The 20350-nt window shown below is 51.7% G+C and overlaps 4 protein-coding genes across 4 annotated transcripts, besides 1 other annotated feature; 2 read left to right on the top strand and 2 right to left on the bottom strand.

Annotated features, from left to right (window-relative positions):
- Positions 1 to 7: 7 nt before the first annotated feature.
- On the bottom strand, positions 8 to 2031 carry NGA_0167200 (cell division cycle 123-like protein; the record flags this gene model as incomplete). The annotated part of the gene is made up of 4 exons (XM_005854302.1): positions 8 to 1173; positions 1311 to 1413; positions 1632 to 1870; positions 2014 to 2031. Coding segments are annotated over 4 exons (1161 nt in total), but the record flags the coding sequence as incomplete, so codon positions are not given.
- Positions 109 to 162: a sequence feature (Short protein (NGA_0167600, EKU21996.1) was converted to a misc_feature.).
- Positions 2032 to 2670: 639 nt separating the features above from the next.
- NGA_0167400 (dep domain containing 5) lies at positions 2671 to 13498 on the top strand. Its single transcript, XM_005854304.1, has 28 exons — positions 2671 to 3579; positions 3784 to 3852; positions 3969 to 4054; positions 4280 to 4353; positions 4478 to 4565; positions 4861 to 5482; positions 5596 to 5813; positions 5958 to 6103; positions 6219 to 6355; positions 6520 to 6926; positions 7093 to 7982; positions 8109 to 8375; positions 8486 to 8609; positions 8891 to 9097; positions 9248 to 9602; positions 9736 to 9785; positions 9863 to 9995; positions 10203 to 10298; positions 10444 to 10651; positions 10785 to 10877; positions 10961 to 11066; positions 11187 to 11267; positions 11500 to 11744; positions 11831 to 11935; positions 12071 to 12180; positions 12295 to 12534; positions 12632 to 12983; positions 13138 to 13498. Exons 6-28 carry the CDS (start codon positions 5016 to 5018, stop codon positions 13231 to 13233), a joined length of 5133 nt encoding a protein of 1710 aa, XP_005854366.1. The 5' UTR covers positions 2671 to 3579; positions 3784 to 3852; positions 3969 to 4054; positions 4280 to 4353; positions 4478 to 4565; positions 4861 to 5015; the 3' UTR covers positions 13234 to 13498.
- A 3535-nt stretch (positions 13499 to 17033) lies between these two features.
- On the bottom strand, positions 17034 to 17357 carry NGA_0167300 (uncharacterized protein; the record flags this gene model as incomplete). The annotated part of the gene is made up of 2 exons (XM_005854303.1): positions 17224 to 17357; positions 17034 to 17066 (listed from the first exon to the last, which is right to left on the bottom strand). Coding segments are annotated over exons 1-2 (111 nt in total), but the record flags the coding sequence as incomplete, so codon positions are not given.
- A 1423-nt stretch (positions 17358 to 18780) lies between these two features.
- NGA_0167501 (uncharacterized protein) lies at positions 18781 to 20301 on the top strand (the record flags this gene model as incomplete). The annotated part of the gene is made up of 4 exons (XM_005854305.1): positions 18781 to 18990; positions 19173 to 19341; positions 19539 to 19950; positions 20067 to 20301. Coding segments are annotated over 4 exons (1026 nt in total), but the record flags the coding sequence as incomplete, so codon positions are not given.
- Between the last annotated feature and the right edge of the window lie 49 nt (positions 20302 to 20350).

The raw sequence follows: 20350 nt of genomic DNA, 5'->3' as shown, positions 1-20350 counted from the left end.
GGTGGGTGTGGCTGTCGGCGACGTAGTAGGTGTGGCGGTGGCTGTGGCTTCCCAACATTTTTAAAAACACTGCTCCACGATGATCAAGGACAAGGCGCCGGCGTGGGCATGGGAGTAGGCGAGGGAGTGGGCGTGGCAGTGGGCGTGGCAGTGGGTTCGCATTCCATTCTACTCGCTTGCTGTTGCCATCTCGACTGATAATGTCCTTTTTTGCGCTTTCTCAGCTGCCGACAGGTACGTCATTGGCGCAGATAGATGGAGCCGTGCGAAGCTTTTGTTGTTCAAGGCGCCATAGACCCTCGCATAAAGCAAGATGGTTGTTTCCACAGAAAAACACTTACCATTGACTAGCAGGTAGAGCACTATTGACTTTCAAAGTAAATTTATGCGTGCAATACCTGCACCATCATCAGTACTGTCGCTGCTATCCGCTTTCTCGCCTCCTCTTTGCTCTCTGAGCGTTGTCCGCTGAATCGCTTGCAAATCCAATATCTCTGATGCTTCGGATTCTCCATTATTTTTTGTATCTGTCAAAACCTTTTCCACCATGTGCTCCTTCATCTCCAAAGGGACGCGGCATGAAGACCAAGGGTCCGGCTTTATGGAGATGTCTCCGTCTCCTACCCGATAGATCACATGCTCCTTTCCTCCCGCTGAAATACCCTGGCGACCATCCATCGAATCGAGCTTCCATGGCACATGTCCCCCACTGTCATCCTCTGCATACGCCTCGACCCACTCAAATAGCAACGAATCGGTAGGCGGGCCCCAAGGAGCTACGTCAAGCACCCAGACCTTGTCCCGTCGGTCCACATACACGTCCACGCATACAGCCAGTCCTTCTTTTCCTCCCATTTCCATATCTGTTTCTTCAGCCAGTCCTCCTTTTCCTTTCACTTCATCCTTCATTGTCCCTTCTCCGTGTTCAAATAGTCTCTGAAGGCCCGTAAGCCCCTCTCTTCCCTCGTGCTGGAAGAAGTCATAAAGGAGCGTGCTCAGGCGAGACTCTTGAGCAGCGAGGAAGGGATAGAAGGCAGAAGGCTCCCGCTGGCTGATGGCGCAGAGAGAGGAACGGTAAATAAAGCAGCGAAAAAGCATAAAGGGGAGCAGGGTCGCCCATTTCCGGAGCGTCAGCGTGGGCGAGAATCTAAAAGGAATGTCGGGTGGCGCGGACTGCCGAAACAGAAAGAGGCAGTTTGGGTGGAAATGGGCGAGGAGATGCACAAGATCACGTCTGTGAGAATCGACAGCGGTTTACAAGCCACATGTCATCCCATTAAGTAACCTGACTCGTCGACATCCTTTCTCACCGTTTTAAGGAGGCGATTCAGATCCTCCTGAACGCGATCGGAGCTCTTGAGCAGGAGCATGATGTCACCGGGGGTCTCGCACTTTAAAGTCCCACCATTGATCCTGTCCAGCCGTTAAGTAAATAAATACACAAAGGTAAACGATCAGAGTAGTAAGGCGTATGCCCTTCCCTGCCTTCTACTTCTCCGAGGAGTCTATGTTCCCAGCGGATGTTTCAGGGAAATACAGGCCATTGGCAAGAGTCCTGCTTGAATAGCAGCGTCTGTGTGACGAAGAAACATAATGAGTCAGCCATCAAAACTATCCCACCTCCCACATACCAGGCTGCATCGCAAGGCACGCTCCAATTCATCTTTGGGACAGCTTGTCCGCCCAATTCCGCAAGAGCTTCTGTCAAGGCCAGCTCGAACGCAGAAAGAAACGAAGGAGACGAATCACTATGACGGTCATCGCCTCTTCGCCATCCAATGTCTTCATTCTCATTGTCTGAATATGTTTGACTGCTCGTTCCGTCAGTACTGGTCAGGGAAACGTGATCTGGCAAGACTATCCCGTCTGCCTGTTGAGGATGCATGAAAGGCAGAAACAAAATTGCTGGAAAACCGATCAAGCACTACAAATGTAATTTAGAGTACTATTTTTGAAATAAACACTGTGGTTATCATGGCTAGAGGGAGGTATAGATTCAAAGATGCCTGTTACCTGCAGCCATTCCACGAGGGGCCGGGACAAAGGAATAGATCGAGATTTAAGCGTCCAAGGGCGAAACAAAGGTGACCAAAGGTGCACCTGACATACTTGAAGGGCGATGAGACTTTGTCGGCGGCGGAAATTTCTGCTGCACTCCATATCTCCCCTTGAGGATGGCTTTTCATGGCAGACGCGACGTGATTTCCTTAAGGCCTGTGCCCACCTCGCGAAGAGGCTTCAAGAGTCGTTAGAAAAGCAAGGGGGTGGGTGAGGAAACAAGAAACTGCGCGACATCAGATGACTGCTGTTGAATCCAATATCATCTCTCTGTTTGCCTGTCAGTGTCCGCGACCCCTTTCTATCAAAGTGAGGTCTCAAGGAGTAAGAGAACCGAGTGAGGAGGTTATTCTGTTTAACTCCGCGTCCGAAGCATGTGATCGTGCGCGCTTTGGCGGAATAGACAGTATACCACAATAGCAGGAATGTCGAAACTGGCTGAGAGGCGGTTGATCCAGGTGGTTGCTTGCTTTTTTAAAAGCAAACTGTGGTGTAATTGACTTTGAAGCGGATGACATAAGCACATCCCTAGCCTCATCACTTACAACTTTCCTCGGGTCTAGAAGGGCAAGAGCAGAAGGATCTCATCTTAAGTTCAACTTCATGCCTGTTCAATAGCTTTCTGTCCAAGTTCTAGCAACAGAGATGCTGCGCGCACCGTCGCCTCCTGCCGTTGCTGGTAATCGCACAGGGCCTGTAAAGGCTCCTCCCCGGCACCAATTCCATGGCCCACCGAGCAAAACAGCTGCAGCATCCGCATACTCGCTACACGTTCATGAACTTTCGTTTTCTTCTGAGGAGGTGATTATAAATCCGGACGTGTTTCCCTTCATCGCCCTCCACGACGTCCTGGAGATCATCCCGCTCTCCTACAACTTTGCCTCCAGCAGCTCGCCTTCATCGTCTCCCTCGGCCCACGCATCTTCTTCCATACCATCATCAGTAGAGAGGGTTGGAGAAAGTGGCTCAACAACGGGAGGGAACGACCTGGGAGGGCGATCAGAGGGTAGCACGTCTGCGCACTTGATGTCTCAAGCTCGAAACGGTGGTGAGGGCCTTGGGGACACAGAGAGCCCGGAGGAGGTCATGCAGGGAGGAGGCTCTAGGCATAAGAGCGATTTCCAATCGTCATCAGATGGCTCTAAGGACGTTCTTGGTCCTAACACGGGAATGGCACCGGGGGAGATGATTATACGGAATAACACAGGAGGCCTCTCGGGAAGGCAAGCTAATGAAAGCAGCAGCAGAAAAGGCTTCACCGAGGACAAGACGCTGGAGGGAGCTGATGTGGGAAGGCCGCAGACTGGAGGAAAAGAGCACGAAGTAACCGGGGAGGGGATCATGGGGGGCATCGGCATGGGCCCTTCCCGCACAGACCGCCAAGCACGCGCATCGCCGCCATCTACCTCACTGACATCGGAGGCGCCGACAGCAAGCAAAAGTGTCGAGCGCAGTTACAAGGGTAGTAGTAGCAGCAACAATATATTTTTGCAAGTGACTTCCATTCCTCCTGCGGGCAAGGTAAAGTACGGGGACTGTACTGGTCCCTGGTCCTCGAATTTTCTTGTGACGTGTCTGGGAACGTTCCTTTGGGCAAATTTTTCGCTGACTCTTCAGGCTCAAATATCACGTCCTGAGCTTCTCACTATCTTTTTGCACTCTGTGTCTCCTTTTACGATGGCTCGCTCTCTCCTCTTCTCTGTCCTGGCGGCCTTGCGACCACAGGTAGCACGGATGCAGATTTCGATTCTCAAGTCTGTGGCAGAGGCCTTCGGTCTGCATGCTTATCAAGAGGTAAGACGCGAGACCAAACGAAAAAGGTGGATTTAAAATACGCTTTCGGCGCCAATGGATTGTGATCCAACCCCCCACCATGCCTCAATATTTCCTCCCCATGGAGCAAGGTGGAGGTCCACAAGGCCGAGCCAAGCGAGGCTCGTTTGGATTTTGTCGAGCTGGTTTTTAAAGACGACTTTATTTCCCGCGCAGATATGTGGTAGGTGAGGAGGTATTAAAGCTTTGCCCGAGGACCGCACTTTGACGGGGGGTAAGGGCAGTGTGTTGTAAGACGGAAAGACAGGGCTAGAGAGACCCGTCCAGCATGGTCAGGTGCTCCGAGACCTGACCTACTGGCATTGGCAGCTGATATTTGGAGAGACTACTCCTCTTTTTGTAATAACAATAACGATAAAGCAACTTGAACTTTTCCTAACCATTCCAGGCGTTTCAAGCAGGCCATCACCACCTCCTCGGGGGGCAAAGCGGCGTATCTTGGACAACATATCAATACGATCGGTACTTCCCTTCCTGTTTCTCTCCCCTCTCTTGCCCTTTTCGCCCTCCAGGCTCTTATCCTCTATGAAACATATACTTCCTTTCTCGCTTTGCCTTCAACCTTCCGTTCTGGTTTTGCCATTAGGCATCCGTGCCCGCGTCAAAGAGCTTTCCCGAGGGGAGAGCTCAGTCTGTAGCGGCTTACTCACGGCGGATACCAAGATGACATTTCGGTATGCCCTCTGCTGTTTTCCTGTCTTCTCGCTTGCCCTTCTCGCGATCTTTATATCTGCCCCGTTTACTCCTCTCTTTTGTCCTCATTTTGAACAGGTCCCGCTCAGCTCGCATTTTCTGGCTCGTACAGATGTCTTACGAGATGTGGGACTATGCCCCGGACGGAGAAGGTATAGCAGCGGAATGGATGAAAGGAAGACAGTGAGGAAGTCTGTGGGTCCCTGCCTTTAGCACAGTCTTCTCCAGTTTCTTGCTTCATCTTTCGTCGTCACTCCATTTTTCAAAAAAACACAGTATACCTGGAAAAATTCCTCTCATTCGCACGCCTGCTGCTGGAAAACTGGCGGGCTCTTGACGTTTCGCATTCCCTTTCTGTCGTCTTCTTTACCCGACTCTACTACCATCCTCCCGCTTTCGCGGATTCATTTTCTGGCTCCGTCGCTCCTGGGATGGAAGCAGCAGGGGGACAAAAATCGGAAACAACGAAACAAACCACTGTCGCTCCTGGAATGGAAGCAGCGGGGGGACAAAAATCGGAAACAAAGGAGCAAATCACTAGGGGAAAAGAATCATCCGACGCGATCAGTCTTCCACGACCGGAGCGCACTAAACAAGTCCTTACCAACGCCCACTCCTCGTCCTTGTCATCCTCAACACATCCTGCACCTAGATCGACCGATGCACCTCCACACTTGCATACTGATCGCCCGTTCGAGCCTTTCAATTCGTTCTCTCCTTTCTTGCCGCCCGCCACAGCAACAATCGCCGCATCTCCCCCCGTCAAGTCTCCCCCGCCGTCGTTCAGCTGGCATCAGAAAGGGCCTGAGGGAGTCACAAGGTCTCGACAATGCTCGCAAGACCCTGCTATTTGTGCTTCCTCCTTCTCCCCGAAACCTCAGATGGGAGGATTATTCAGGTAAGCTACGGTATTAGCAGTGTAGACATCGTGGACTGTGGCTGAGATGTTGCGTCGTGAAACAATAAAATACAGTTTTTGTGTCTAATTTTCCTTCTTATGGGGGGACGAAGCAGAAATGATGAGAGCATCCAGTTCTCACAGGTCAACGGGACGCCTACTGCGTCTAAAAAAGGCCATGGGGTTGGAAGCGCAATTTATGAAGACTTCTACAGGATGGCATTGGAAAATGAAAGCCGGATAGAGACTCAAAAATTGTTGACGACCCTGAAAAAGGAAGCTCTAGCATTTGCGAAGGTGCTACGGTGGAAAACAGCGCAAGGTTGGACAGGTGAATATATCGCAAGCTGATGAAAGGGCAGGCTAGGAGGGTAACAAAGGCACGCAAGAACAACTTGCACCGTGTGCTGGAGCAGTGGCCTTGTAGGTGTCACCCTTCTTGTCGCATTCTACATCCTCACAACTCTTGGGACAGGTGTGCCTGCGAAAGCAGCACGTGGCAATTTTTTGGAGGCCATCAATGTGACGTTAAATGTGCTTGAGAAGCACTACATGGACAGGGACCTGACGCGTACCGGAAACAGTATTTTGATGATATCCCCTTCCACAGGCATCATTGAGGTAATTTACCGAGTAGAATCCAGGGTCCCTGTATTTTGGGATTCCCCTTTTTTCACCACGTATCGCACAATTGGTCTCAACCAAGCGCATGCACATTGCCTGTCCTCTCTCCCAGGTGGATTCGAAACTCTCTGACATTACCAAGCAGCGTATGATGGATGATGGGATAGGCATGGATCTGCTTTCGCTCGCCCAGCCGCCCCTCCATATTGTACCCCTCTTTATTTGCAGGGACAAGTTCAACACGGAAAGGTGCCCCCTTCTCTTTTGCTTTTGAGGAAGCGTGGCTCTACTGTTTGGCATTCTCCCCCCTACTTTTTCTCAAAGCGCTCACAACATCAGCATAGTTTGTTCTTGAGCGCCATTGATCCCTGCTCATTCCGCGACACATCACTTCAATTTTTCGATACAATTAGAGATAGCTCGCTCTTTGAAGTGCCTCACTGGATGCATATCTCCTACTTTAACTCCGAAGGCCTCTCTACAACGGACAATCCTCTTTCATCTTTACTGCCTTCGACAAGCTCGTCCTCGTCCTCATCCTTGCCTGCGTTCCAGCAGCGACAGAGTCCTTCCATTCTTTCCGGTAGTTCCGAGGTGCCTTGGAGCATGAGAACAGGGACATATGGTCCAAGGGGCATAGAGGGAATGGAAGGACTATTGGAGGGAGTGAGAGAGAAAAGCATTGTCCCCCCACCATCTCTCGGTCCGTCACTACTCCCCAACGGCATGGCTTTTAGGCAAGGAGGAAGAGACGGAGGACGTGAAGGGGGAGACTGCTGGTCTCATCAACATCAAGAACATTTAGACTACCATATTTTGGGTAAGCAGGGAGGATGGCTGTGAAACAACGACTTCTGTTAGATTTTATGTCCAAAGGGTCTTTAAGACTCACGTGGAAGCAAGATTGTGGGCCGTCTGTATGCCCCCTACCTCAATTCTTCTGTTCCCTTTTCCCGATCCTTCCCTCTCTTTTTTTTGTCATTCAGCCATGGCCATGGACAAGCACCTTTTCCCATCCTCCTTCCGCCCTCTTTCCCTTCCCTCTTTCTGGGCCACACATGCTGCCCGAGGTTCCTCCCCTACCGACGACGCACCAACTATACCTGGTGAACCCGTGTCCCCCTCCGTGCTTGCGTTGCCTCCTTGTCTTCCTCCAGCCCTGCATGCCGCTCTCTTTGGTCCAAGTCTCGCTTCCCTCCCCCCCTTGGAGGACGTCGGAACGGAAACAGAGGGCAAACAGCGCGGGACTGGGAGAGAAGAGGCATTTGAGGCCAAAGACAGAAAAGCGAGCAAGCGAAGTCAGCATGAGCTGCCTCCCAGATCTTGTTCTGCTATCCCACCCTTGCGCCTTCATCTGTGCCAAGCGTTAGGCGTGAGGGAGAGCACGGACTGGAGTAGTCAGAGTGAGACGCCTGAGAGGGCTCAACAGTCGGCTGGGCGCACCCCATCTCGAAGTAGAAGTATCGGCAGTGCTACAACTAGTGGCCTAGCCCTGCTCCCTCCCCTCGTTCCTCCTCTCAAGGCTGTAGGGAGAAGCCGGAGTGACGGTGCATCCAAGGCATTGCAACAAAAGCAATCGATGGCAGCGGGCGGTGAGCAAGGCAGCGGCAGATTTTCAAAGCCCGCCACCCCTTATCGCGAGCAGCCTGTTTTTTCTACACCTTCCGGGCTTAGTAAAGTTCTGCGAAAGGAGAACGAAGGAGGGAGAGTGGGAGTATCAGACGAAAAATACGCATCAGAAACGTTGAAAATGCTTGAAAAACGGCCAAAAGACATCCTAGAGGCTATGACACAACACGACCAGGCTGTTTTTCGGCCTTCAACTCCACCGCCCCTTTCTCGGCCACCGACAGCAAGCAGCAAAAGTTTGCCACCTGTAAGTGTGCTTATCACTGTGCATGACTGTACCGATCCTAACAGCTTTACCTATTCGTGTTTCCATTCGATCTTTCCATCTTCCGTTTGGACAATATTAATTCAGACTCATGAATTGTATTTACAGCATGATGTAGGCAGCCTCAATCGCAGCAGTAGCACGCAGAGCATTGTCGACCTTCAGGCAGGCTCTCCTTCCTTACTTTCTTCTCTCGTACCCAAAAATAAGTGGAACGGAAATCACGGGGGAAAGGCACGTCCCATCCCAGGATCGTGGTCTCATCACGAAGACCAGTATCAACCGCTGCTCGAGGAAAGCCTGGATCATAGGCAGCATGTGTGCTTGGAACGGCAGGAGCATGGCAGGCTGCCTTTATCAGTGTCATCGACAATGGTGCGTGAATTTATTCTTGTTGAGTTTACTGTAACATCTTTCTAACTTCTTTCTATTTTCGCATTCGCTGTTTGCTGAATGGCCTTCCCGCAAATTAATCTCCTTGACAGGGCCTTGACTGCTCGCCTCTTGGAATGCGATCCGCCTTTGTAGGCCATTCGACAATTGAAACTTCCTGCAAGCCTCCGTCAAGCACCACAAGTCTCACCTTTCTCTCTTCTTCGGCAACTGAAGGTAAGACAGAAGGGGTGCATGAAATAGCGGGAGAACGTTACCACAGAGAAAACAGCTGGAACAATAGAATGCACCTGACAGGCTCATACGAATGCATGCGTTCAACTTCTTGCCTTCGAGTGGCCGGGCTATTCTGTTTACACGGCTTATACAGCCCTACTTTGTTAAAGCACTTTCGTTTCGTTCGGATATTGTTGGCTTCTCCTCTCATCCTCTTGGTGTCACTTTTGTTTGTTCGCCATTAATGAGTATTTCATTCCCGCATTTTAATTTTTCTTCAGACACTCCGCTTATAAGAACGAACTCCTTGTGTAGCTCCATGCATCAAGCCGCTGGGCAGGTGGAAGACAGATATGAGCAAGGGCGGGAAGAACGAAAAGAGGCCGACAGGAAAGGCATTCAAATCCCCAAGCCATCTCCCTCTTTCTCGGCTTTGTCGGCAGCTGCAACAACGCCTCCGACACGGGCTTCGGATGGAGTAGAACTTGGTACGGAGGATCAGAGAAGCTTTGGAATGGAGACAGTAGGAACTGTTTAATAGCCTAGTTTCGAGTTTGGTTATGAGTTTCTGCAAGGTTAAGAATAGCTTAGCGCGGTGAGCATTTAATAATATATCTTTTTTCGCTTCTTTAACTCAGGTGGTTCGCCAGTTTCGATGTCTTCCAATCGACCCTTGTCGGGTGGACGCACGCCGAACAGCTCCATTTTAGCCGGAAAGGAAGCGATGAGGGAGCGTGGAAGGAGTAGTGGAATATTGCATGCATCTATAAGTCGCAGCTCTCTGACCTCGCTTGGGAACTCGCACAATTCACGCAGTCACCATTCTTTCCCCAGTCAACCCTCCTCCACAACTGCCGGTTTGGGATATTCGTCGAGTGGAGGGGCTACAGGAGGAGGACCTGTGGGGTTAAGGGATAAGGCGGGCACCATCAACCCATTTCGACGGGAAGACGAGGCAGAGCTGCTTCAGAAGCGAACGCACAACCATCGACGGTAAACGAGAGGAGAAATAGGGCACGGAAGGATCGGGCCGGAGAGACGTGATAATTTAAAAGCTCGTAGATGATGCTCGCGTTCTATTTCTCTGACGTTTTTAACGGAATAAACATTAATATATTCTATGTAGGTGGTCCCACGTCTTCCCCCCGGGCGAGGTGGAGTTTAAGCACTCCCCAGGTTTGTCGTCTAATAGTAGCTTTCTTCTACCGACGTCTCTTCCTTACCAATTCTTCATATCCTTCCTCTTCCCCTAGGCCCCAACTGGAAAAGCCTTTGCCAACCCGCAATCCTTCCGTTGACGACGGATTACCTGCCCACGCCAGAGCAATTGCGGAAGGATTACACTGAGAGCTTCTATACCCTCATGCTGCCTGAGGGAGATGACAGGTATGTTTAGGAAGGACAAGTACCGGGATTGGAGGAGGAGGCATCGTTGAAAGCCGGAAGAAAACCCAGCACATTGGCGGATTCAGCTAGGTGAAATGTACTGTGGGAGTGGACATATGTACTGTCGGATTTTTGTGCACGGTATGTGCTGTGCATATTTTTATGCTAAAAAATTTCATAATATTTCCACCTTCCCCTGCCATGCAGTCCCAAGGCAACCACACCTTCAGGTACTGGCAACAGTCATGCGCAGGCAATGTGTCGCTCACATGCTGATCTTTTGGAGGAAATGGTCTGCCAGCGGTAAGAAAAACTGTCGCTTGCTTTACTTTTTTTCTACCCTTCTTATTATGCTTACCCTCTGACTCAGGGAACGTGTTCATTATTGCATGACAGCACAACTTTTTCTTGCTGCTCTCATTCGCGCTATTTTCCTCCTTACAATCAGCCTCGCGCAAGACTTTCAACTTGTTGAGACGAGTCCTGGTAGCCCAGCAGCGAGTCTCCTCCGGCTCTTTGGCGCCCTGCCAGGAGGAGGGGCGGGAGGAATTGGAGTGGGAAGGAAAGGGCGGGAGGGAGGTGGGAAACGCGCCGTGTACACTTTGAGCATGGGTCACCGCATTCATGTCCTGTCTTATGACGAATCAACGCGGCAGGTGGGAGAGTGTGAGAATGTAGGCACATGGTTGGAATGACAGAGCGCCCGACGGTTGGGTCGATTCTCTCCAAAGCCTGCGTCTTGTCACACTGTTTTTCTTGCTTATCATTTACGGTGGAATCTATCTACAGGTGGACGTGAAGCACTTCCTGGATAGACAAGGAAGCAACGCGAATTCGCCTCAAAATCATCACCGATACCGATACCAGATATGGGTCCCTCATGTACGTTTTTAAAGCTTTGAGTCAGCTTTGGCGCAGTCTCTCATTTTTCATTGACTTTCATTACAACTACGCCTTCCATCTAGACTGGTCGCTTCCAGGCAGTGACGCAAGATTTTTACCGCTTCCCGACGCCGGAATACAAGTGGAACTATGTTGACGAACTTATTTGTGGCTATAACGATGCTCCAGGTGACTTGTGACTAGAAATGGGAACATTGCTAATGGAAACGCTATGTTCGTTTGCACAATTTTGACGCATTGCTGATGTACCTTTAACTCCTCTTTTCTTCGTTTCCTTGGTTATGATAGAGGACCTTCTGCGACCAGAGACAAAGTACAGGCGGAAGCTGTACGCCATGTGCCGCCAAACAGAGGACGACAACGAAGAAGGTAGGATATGACGGTGAAGCAGGAAGATCATAATAATGAGTTGAATGCGAAAGGATCATAAGAATAATCTATTGCCTTGCAATCGTTTAGCTAGTAGTGTCTCTACAAAAAGTGCGGTTCACATTAGGGTTTTTGTGCAAACTTCTAAGAGTGGCATAATCCTTCGGGGGAGCCCTGCAGAGTTTTTGAAATATGTACCTGTTCTCCCCTTCGCTCGTTTCTCTTCATGCAGATTTCATACAGAGGGTTCAAGAGCTACTTGGGCATGTGAATCGGCGTCGTCTCAAGGGTAGTCCTCCGTTGGATGTGATAAGTCGGGGCTTTCCGGAAAAAGAAGACCAGCTGAGAAGGGGAGGAAACAAAGAGATGGTCAATGAGAGTAGACGATCGAATGCAATTATGGCTGCACACATCCCTCTGCCATCGGTGGGGCCTCAGAGCACGCGGCAAGAGTGGCTTGTGCTGTCCTGCGATAAGGTATGCCATAAACCGCGTAGCGACTCTGGGTATCCTATAGCTGACATCGAATATTCAGCAGTCTTCTTTTTCCTATTTTGGTGCAGCTCCTCGATCCTTGCCGTGCCTTCCATCTGGACATTAATTGGCTTGTTTGCTCAGCCAAAAATGCTCGAGACTTCGTCGCAGCTCTTCTGAGGAAAGCGCAGCAGGTACTCCTAGGGGATGAAGTTCATGGAGCGTCATTGATCGGTGGTTATGGAAAAAATCATTCAAAAGCAGTTATGGGGGCTACTTGGGCGAATATGAGACTCCCTTCCATTTCTCTTTCCCTAATCACTTATCAGCTGGGACTGCATTTGGTGCCACTGCCTGAGTATTCTCGCTCCTCAAACTTGAACGTACACCCTTTCCTGGCCCATCCATTTGTTGCCATCTACCCTCCAGCACTGCTCCGGTATGGAATTCATATGTATATGTGGTCGCTTCTCTGATGGCCTATCTTATTGTTGATGCACTCCATCGCATCATCATCGGTCATTTGCATTCATGTTTATCCTTACCTTTCTAGTATCTGCGAGGAGGCCCTAATTCAGCTCTTCGGTTTTGTGCGAGACGACGAACGAAAGACGAATTGGCGTGAAGTTTACTTGCTCGAGGATAGAAAAGAGGGACGGGAATGCGTTAGTGCACTAGCCACTTCGTTGCATGAACAGCAGGCGCTACAGGAGGCGAATCAATCGGTGACCCAAAGGTCGATGGGAAGTGGGATAAGGAGGAAAGGATGCGCTGACCGTCAGTACTACCATCGGTACGTCGCTCTCTTTGCTTTCATTCACCTGTGGTATTTCAAATAGAAGCCCTTGTCTCACTTGCCTGTCCATTTCCAACGCATCCTACCTATATAGATCGGGCGCTGTCTTCGTCCGAGTGGCCGCTTCTGCAGGTTTCGCTTGGTTGCACAACCACCTTCTTAATCAGCAACACGCGCAGCAAGTCCAACAGCAGTATCAGCGGGAAATGCGAGAGCAGCTACATGAAGAGTATCATCATCAGCAGCACCTGGAGCAAGATCTTCAACGTATTTATCGTCCGCACAGGAATTTAGGAATTGGGGCTGGTTGGGAGGATGCGCTGCACCGCTTTGAAACATACTGCCGTGATGCGGCGTTTTGCTATGATTTGGTGCAAGAGATGCTAGCGATTGCAGTTATGAGCATTGCGGAAAGGGAGGCTTACTATGCGGAGTGTCAAGGGCAGGTGAGACGCGGGTGTAATTGCTCCGGGAAAGCACGTACAGATGGGCTCCGAAAAATGGATTTTCTTAATAGCTTGATGGATCATGCGATAGATTTGCGGTCTCTCCTTTGACAATCTAAGTGATTGACACCAGTGACCCATTTATCTACCTCAGATGAACAGTGAACACAGCCCGTTCAGAGACGCTGGTCTCATCAAATCCTCAAGGCCTTTGACGAGGAAGAACGACGCTCTCCCTTCCTCCATTTAAATCTTTCAATCGATGATGAGGATGCTAAAAAGTGGCGTTTTATGCCGATGAAAAGGAGCTCGTGTGTACAAGTGTAGCTCATAGAGAAGCTCGGCTTAAAGCGCGACGAGTACAAGAAAGTGATATTATTAGCGATGCATTCTAAATAGCCAGGATGTATAGATGACTGGATTTGTAGAGTTGGATGTGTACACACCCAAAAAAAAGAAAACAGAGCAATCTGTGAAGCCGCATTCAAAACTATGTTTACACTCTTGGGTCTTCTAGCATCTGGGCATGGACGTGTATAACTTCACGGACTCGCGATATGGTCAACATGCTAAAATTATTTGCATTGCTGAAGCTGACTTTATAAGACCTTTTTCAGCGTTTTCTTAAGAGTTATCAATTTATCTCTCCTGTGTTGTATTCTTTTTTAGACAGATTACCTTCACCCTTAATTTTGACCCAAAACTTAAGCCTCTTTTTCATTTTGAACCTGATTTCACCTCAACTTCAAGATGCGTCATTACAACATTAACTCCATCCTTTTCACTCTTCTTTGTATTCTACAACTTCGACCGTCTTCTATAACTCTCAATGATGCTCTCTGCTACTCATGTTAACATCTTCCTACAATGAGTTATCCGTGTCAAAGTGAGGGAAACCTCAGACCAACACAAAGTTCTTATTACAAGCAGTCATTTTACAGGCCTAATTTTGTTGCTCCTCATACCTTACTTTCCACATTCTCGTGAATCATCAGAAAGTGTCCAATGTTTCTCCGAACCATTATATCAAACGTCACAATTGCTCTGCGCAGCTGCCATGCTAAGTAAGAACAGTCCAGTCCCTAACCTTGATTTAGAGTGTGGTATCGAAGATAGCGGCTGCCTGTGCTCTTCTTGCTGCGTTGGTCGTGATTGGACTCTCTGCCATGGCGTCGAGGGCGGCCAACAAGACATGGAACATCCTTGCTCTAGCTCGTGTTGAAATTGCCTTCGTAAGAAGGGTTGCCGATGTTCTTCATTGCTTTCTTGTGAATTAACGTCCACATATTGGAAATTTTCCCTAAAATGCTTTTGCTTCTCTGCATACTGTCGTCGCTTTGCCCCAACCGAAGCAGGATACCATGCCTCATGGTTTTTTATCTGTGTTACATGGTGCTCCTTAAGCTGCTGGTCGTTCGACATCGCAGCAGGTGAAAGCATGAATGCACCGACGTTCAAGTCATACTCCTAGTTAGTCTGTCCGAAGGGTGGAGGATGCTCCCCTCCCGAGCAAATCTTCTGATGTGCGTGCAGGAAGACAAGTGGATGCCTCTGGCATTGCTGCTCCATCTCCCAGCCTATGCTCATACCGGATGGTAGGCAGTGGGATGATTTTGAAAATGGGAAGATGGGCATCTGCTGTTCCTGTGGCTGCCCTGGTGGTGGTGGTTGTTGTTGTCGTTGTTGTTGTTGTCGTTTTTGTGGTTCTTCTTGTTTTTGTTCTTCTTGTTGTTGCTCGTGCTGGGGCGGCAGATGCTTTGGCCCTGCAGTCGTTCGAAAGATTTCTCGAACCTCGTTTTGCTCCTGCGAGCGTGAAATCTTACTTAAAAGAAATTTATTTCGCCGTACTTTTTGCTTATTTGTGACCCGTTTACATTCGGCATCGATGACAGAATTCGTCACGGTGTCCTTTCCATGCGCCTTGGCCGCAGGTACGGACTTATGGGCAGTGCGGAGTAGATCTCTAATAAATTCGCTCTTGATCTCAAAAATGTGCGGGAGCGTTGAAGCAAGGGGCTGCGGGGAAGAGTCAGAGGAATGGAGTGTGAAAGGAGAGGGAGAGGCAAGCGGTGGGAAGCACGACGGAGAAAAGGCGGCGGCTTGTCTCCCTGTCCTGGCTTGGTCAGTGCTTATGGTCCAGCTCGACGGGAAAGAAGGAAGGGTGACCCCTGGAGGGAGAGGCACGGAGGCTAAAGCAGGGAAGAGTAAAATTGGCGGGCCGCTTTTCTGTTGAGCGACCTGCTGCCTTTCCCCGCAGCCTGACGAATCTCCATTTCCCTTTTGTCCCTCGGGAACATCCTGCTCCAATGGCCTCTCCCCCATCTTTTCACCATCCGCCGCCACCGTCAACGATGACGACCCAATCTTCGGATGAGGCCGCCGCTTGAAAAGCTTAGTCTTGCTGTGCGTGGCCTTCTCCGGGCGGTCTGTGATGTATCTGGAGGCGGGCACCGGTTCCATCCACAATAGGAAGTGAAGTTTCTCCTCTTCCCCTTCCCTCGTGGTCGCCTCCAGCTGGGCGAGACGCGCCCAATATAGACGCACGTGACCATCCCGACTGAAGATCTTCAAAAACTCCGAGTACAGCAGTCTTTCTCGCGGAGGCACCCCTTCCCTCGAGCTTCCTCCCTCTGGCCGGAAGCGGGGCGAGCAGAGGGCCTCCAGGTTCATGCGGAACCAGGTGTCTCTGTCGCTATGGGCCACAAAGGCCGCAAACAGGAAGGGGTCAAGGCAGCCCCGCGCCAGGCCCTCGGAGAGGAGGAAGCCGGGGCCCAAGAAGACGTCCAGGTAGGCCTGGTTGCTGGCGACGATGACTCGGTCCTCCGTTCGGTCCACCTCGATCAGCAGTAGGCCCGTGTACCCGTCGTCGCGCTCCCGGAAGAGGGGAGACGCCTTGAGTCGCGCGGCACCGGCCTCCACAGCCATCAATTCCTCCAGAAGCAATCCCCGAGGTCCCTCTTTGACGGCCGTGAGAAACCGCTTGGACGAGAGCTGCCCTTGCGAGGAATTGGAAGTTGGCGTGCTCCCAAGGCTAACGTTCCCGGCCGAGGATTCGGATCGGTTGATGACCTTATTTCTCCTGCGGTACCTGAGCTCCCATTGCTCGACATGAAACGCCTTGGCGATGGCAGCGCCCACGCCGAGCGTCAGATCCTGCCCAGACAGGTCAGAGAGCTTCTTCCAATGACGGAGCATACCCACCATCCCCCCTCGGTGAACCGTTCCCCGCCTCTGCACCGCATGGAAGGCGTCTAGGAACTCTTCGGCCATGCGGGACCTGTCCACCCGCTCCAGGATGGTCTCCAAGAGGCTCTGCCCGTCCCGTCGTTTTCCTCCTCCTTGCTCGCCGATGCCCTAGAAGGCTGAGCCTTTATTGGCGATTCCTCTCCCGACGGTTGCGTACCCATGCTACGCTGAAAGTCATAGCGTGCCCTTTCCAGCAGCAGTCCCCACGCACAGTCCCGCCGGTACGCGTTCGAGCCTTCGGGTTGGCACCCTTCGCCCTCGTCCTCCTCCCCGTCCTCGCTAGCGGCCTCGGTGCTGGTGTAGCTGTCTCTTCCTGCCCATTGCCTGCCTTCCTGACCGACCCTTGGCGCTTTGCCAGGCCCGCCTAGTCGGGGCAGACTTTCCTGCGGAGGCCAACAGGGGCTTCCGGTTGCCTCGTCTCCCAACGCTGATTTGGAACAACCCCGGGTTCTCTTGGAGGCTGAGTGGGTCATAGAGCCACGGACTCGCGGTCGGCAGGGTAAATTTAGGCGGAAGCACCTGCGGTGGGAGGTAGAGCGTCGTGATGGGAAGAATGCTGAGAAGCCGAAGAGATGACACGTTTCCCGAGCTGACTCCCTAGAGACAGGCACGGTGAACCGCAAGCAGTGAGGGGCACTCGACGGTATGGGTGTACATGTGATTGCAAGGCTGACGTGACAGGTCTATGCCTTGAAAATGGAATGTCCGAGTGTACGCCCAAGTCTGTGTGAATTTATGTCCCCTGTACGTCTCTGGCTGAGGGCGGCCCCCAGTACTCCTTTCCCACCGACTTTCTCACACATACCTCTCGCAAGGAAGGCTAAAGTCGCATTTACTCTGTAAGCATGCATGTGTAAGGGGGGGAGGGTGTTGGTCTCCTCATTATAGTCTATCCGTGGGTGAAATAAAGTCCGGGTGGGGGGGCCCGGGCATCTCCTCGGCCGCCGGAAAAATAAAAAAGGTGAAGAGTTCAGGGCATGCTGGGACACGTTACCTTTGAATCGTAGCATTTCTGACAGGACTTATTCTTGGATGATGTACCAAGGTCTTGATATTTTTTTTGAGTGTCCATGGCGATGCTGTACCTGCGGCGAGATCAGCCCACCGGTACGGCAGTCGTTGCTGACTTGGGAGAGAAAAGAGCCAATAGGAAATTAAAGGGCTTTTCCAAACAAAGACCTGCGTCACGCAACACAAAAATTACCAAGTAAGAATGTGAAACCTCGATTTTCCGAGCCTAGTTGATGGCCTGCACGCCGTCTCCCCAAAGCAGAGATTCAGAACGAGTCACAGTGGTCGGCCTTTTGGACCGTAGGACCGGAGACATGCATTTACCGAGTTCCGCGGCGAGGAAAGCATTCTTGAGATGTCTGTGCCCTGCATTGGCCTCTATATACACTGGCATACCATGCAACTCACGAAAACAATTGCCATACATGTAGAACGATTGGAAAACGAGTTATGAATTCATGCCGGGTCGCTGTTTGGTTTCACCCCGGTGTGGAGATTTATTGTCCGCCTTCCCACTTCAAATGGGGATGGTCAAAATATTCCGAGCCCGGCGTAACATATCCCAATCTACAACTGATTTAAAGCCCATCAAACGCAACCATCGGTGCGGTTGTCTCCTGTTCCATTCAATAAGCCACTCCTTTCCCATGCTTTGGTTGCTTCATTTTTCTTTCCTTTTGCATTTGAACGCGCGTGGATCGCTCGTACTATTAAAGTGCGTTGACAGCAAATCTTCGGCTCGCGACCTTGCCCATGAGAGGGCCAGTTTCTCCGTCGTCCTCCCTTGCCTGCTGCAGAATGACCCCACGGTGCGCGACGTCGATTGTCACGCTTTGATCGCATGGATTTCGTAGAAACCAGTGTCTTCGGAATGTATATGTTCCAGCATGTCCGGTATTTAGACGATTTCTCGGCAGGGCGGGTCTCCTCTCAAGCAGGGCCGTCACCCCCACCAATATTTGGTCATTCATGATTGAAGGCCAATGAATCGATAGTCAGTCATGACTCATGCATAAGACTGTGCCCGCCCTGAAGGAGCGATGTCCAAACTAGGGGGGATCAAAGGGGGGCTTAGGAGGGACTAAGGGTGCCTCGCGGGCTTTGGGGCGAAACCCCAGGCAAAAACGCACTTTGGAGTGTCAAAAATGCATTTTCAGGCCCAAAATTAGAAGCCCACACATTTTTCCAGGCCACCCTTACTAGCTGAAGCGTCATTCATGAATGAAATCTCACCAATGATTGGTGACCCATCGATGACCATTAGCAGGGGTTACGACCCTGCTCTCAAGGCTTGCGCTTTTCGCGCCCTCGGCGAGTCTTGAGCTGTCTGTCGGACGGCGGAGACGACATAGCAGACTTTTACCCAAAGAGACTCGGGAAGGACCCTCTCGTGAACACGTTGGCAATTGTAAGGAAACTTGTGCATGTACTTGGTCGTGATACGATGATAGATTCCTTTTTGACAGCAATGCACGCATTTCTTATATAGATGGCGCAGGGCTGCCTGGTTGTGGAGGAGAAAGGGAAAAGAAGAAATCTACCCCGGAAGGCGTATTTCCCCGCAAAAAGCTTCTGGCATTCCAGAATACCCATCATAATACATCTTATCTTCTTCCTGCTCTTCGTCGTCGCGTGCTCTTCAGCGGATCCTCCCATCCAATGTGCTGCACAAAGCTCCGAAGCAGCCTTGCCTCCTTCGGAAGATGCTGCGTGCGTCTGCGTGGACAATTGGACAGGACCGGAATGTCGTGTAAGCCAAATCATTCGGCAGAGGATGAGCGGGTATATTTTCTTTGCATTTCGCTACGATAGGGAATGACGGTAGTCCCTGATCCTTTGTTACAGAGACCACACGTCTGCTTCCTAGCATCTACATGCAGGGTGCCTTATACGCGCGCTCTTTTCCTCGCCTCATCGCCCCACGTCTTCCAGGTGTGCACAGATGACTCCGTGTGCGGTTCTGGGCAGCTGTGTCGACATGCACTGCCGATGTACCAGCGGCTCGAAGGGGTCTGCAACATCTTCACCAAGGGTTTCGCGGATTTTTTGGGGGGAGCTGGAACCCTGGCGTTGCAAATGGGCATGACCGACAGCGAAGGAGGTATATGGGCAGGGTGGAAGGTTCAGGAAGGGGACGAGAAAAGGGAGAGGCAGCGTAGGGTCTGAGGGTCGTTGAGGGGGTGGAGCGCTCTCGGAGACGGTCTGGGTGCCGTCCGGGCATTGCGACGACGCTCACGCTTCTGGGGAATTTTTCTCCACTTCTTGGAATTTTCCTCCCCCCTCTCCTGCCTCCCTCAGCGACGCCTGCTCCGGATGCTGGCTTGCTCGACCTGACAGTCTTCGCGAACCCCTCCCCGGGTATCTTTCGACCAGTCTTCTCGTGCGCGGGCCGCCAGTGCCTGCTCAGCAAGGAGAAGGACTCGCCAGGGGCAGCGGGCGGGGCCCGTGTGGGCATGCAGTGCCAGCAGAGCTCCTGCACCGCCCTCTGCGACAAGGCTGAGGACGCGTTTTGCATCGATCTGATGCTCCAGCTCTTGGCGAGCATCGGGGAGACCGGCACCCTGGACCTGATCTGCGAGGCCGACGGCGACTCCTGCGTGATGCACGAGGCGGTGCTCGACGCCTACTTCAAGGGCATTGTCTTCGACGAGTGCCGGTTGGGGGAGTGCGCGCCTAGGAACGCGGGGAACATGACGCTGCAAGAGCTGAGGTAGGGAGGAAGGGAGGGAGGGAGGGAGGGCAGGCGAGACTGCCAGTGCATTCTTGACGGGAGCTCGAAGCATACTCACGGATAGCCATCGCTCCTCTCCCCTACCCCCCGCACAGCTCCTTCGCTCTGCCCCCGTCCTCCCCCTCGGTCCTCTTCCGCCTCAACCAGGCCTTGGCTCTGGCCGCCCTCCTCCTCGTCCTCGGGAGCTCCCTCGCCACCCTCCTCCTCTATCGCTACAGCAGGGCAGCCGTCGATGCCCTGGGAAGCGTAGAGGGAGCGATGGAGGCCTTTGCAGGGGAGGGGGCCGAGGGGAAGGCCCCGGGAGGCTCCCGCACGGGCAGCACGGACGCGGTGAGGCCGGCGGCGGCTGTCGTCCCACCCTTTCCTCCCCTCCCCGTCC

Source organism: Nannochloropsis gaditana, assembly GCF_000240725.1.
Source record: "Nannochloropsis gaditana CCMP526 unplaced genomic scaffold scaffold551, whole genome shotgun sequence".
Taxonomy (NCBI): domain Eukaryota; class Eustigmatophyceae; order Eustigmatales; family Monodopsidaceae; genus Microchloropsis; species Microchloropsis gaditana.
The sequence above is the reverse complement of the archived record's forward strand: the minus strand, read 5'-3'. Positions and strand labels throughout refer to the sequence as shown.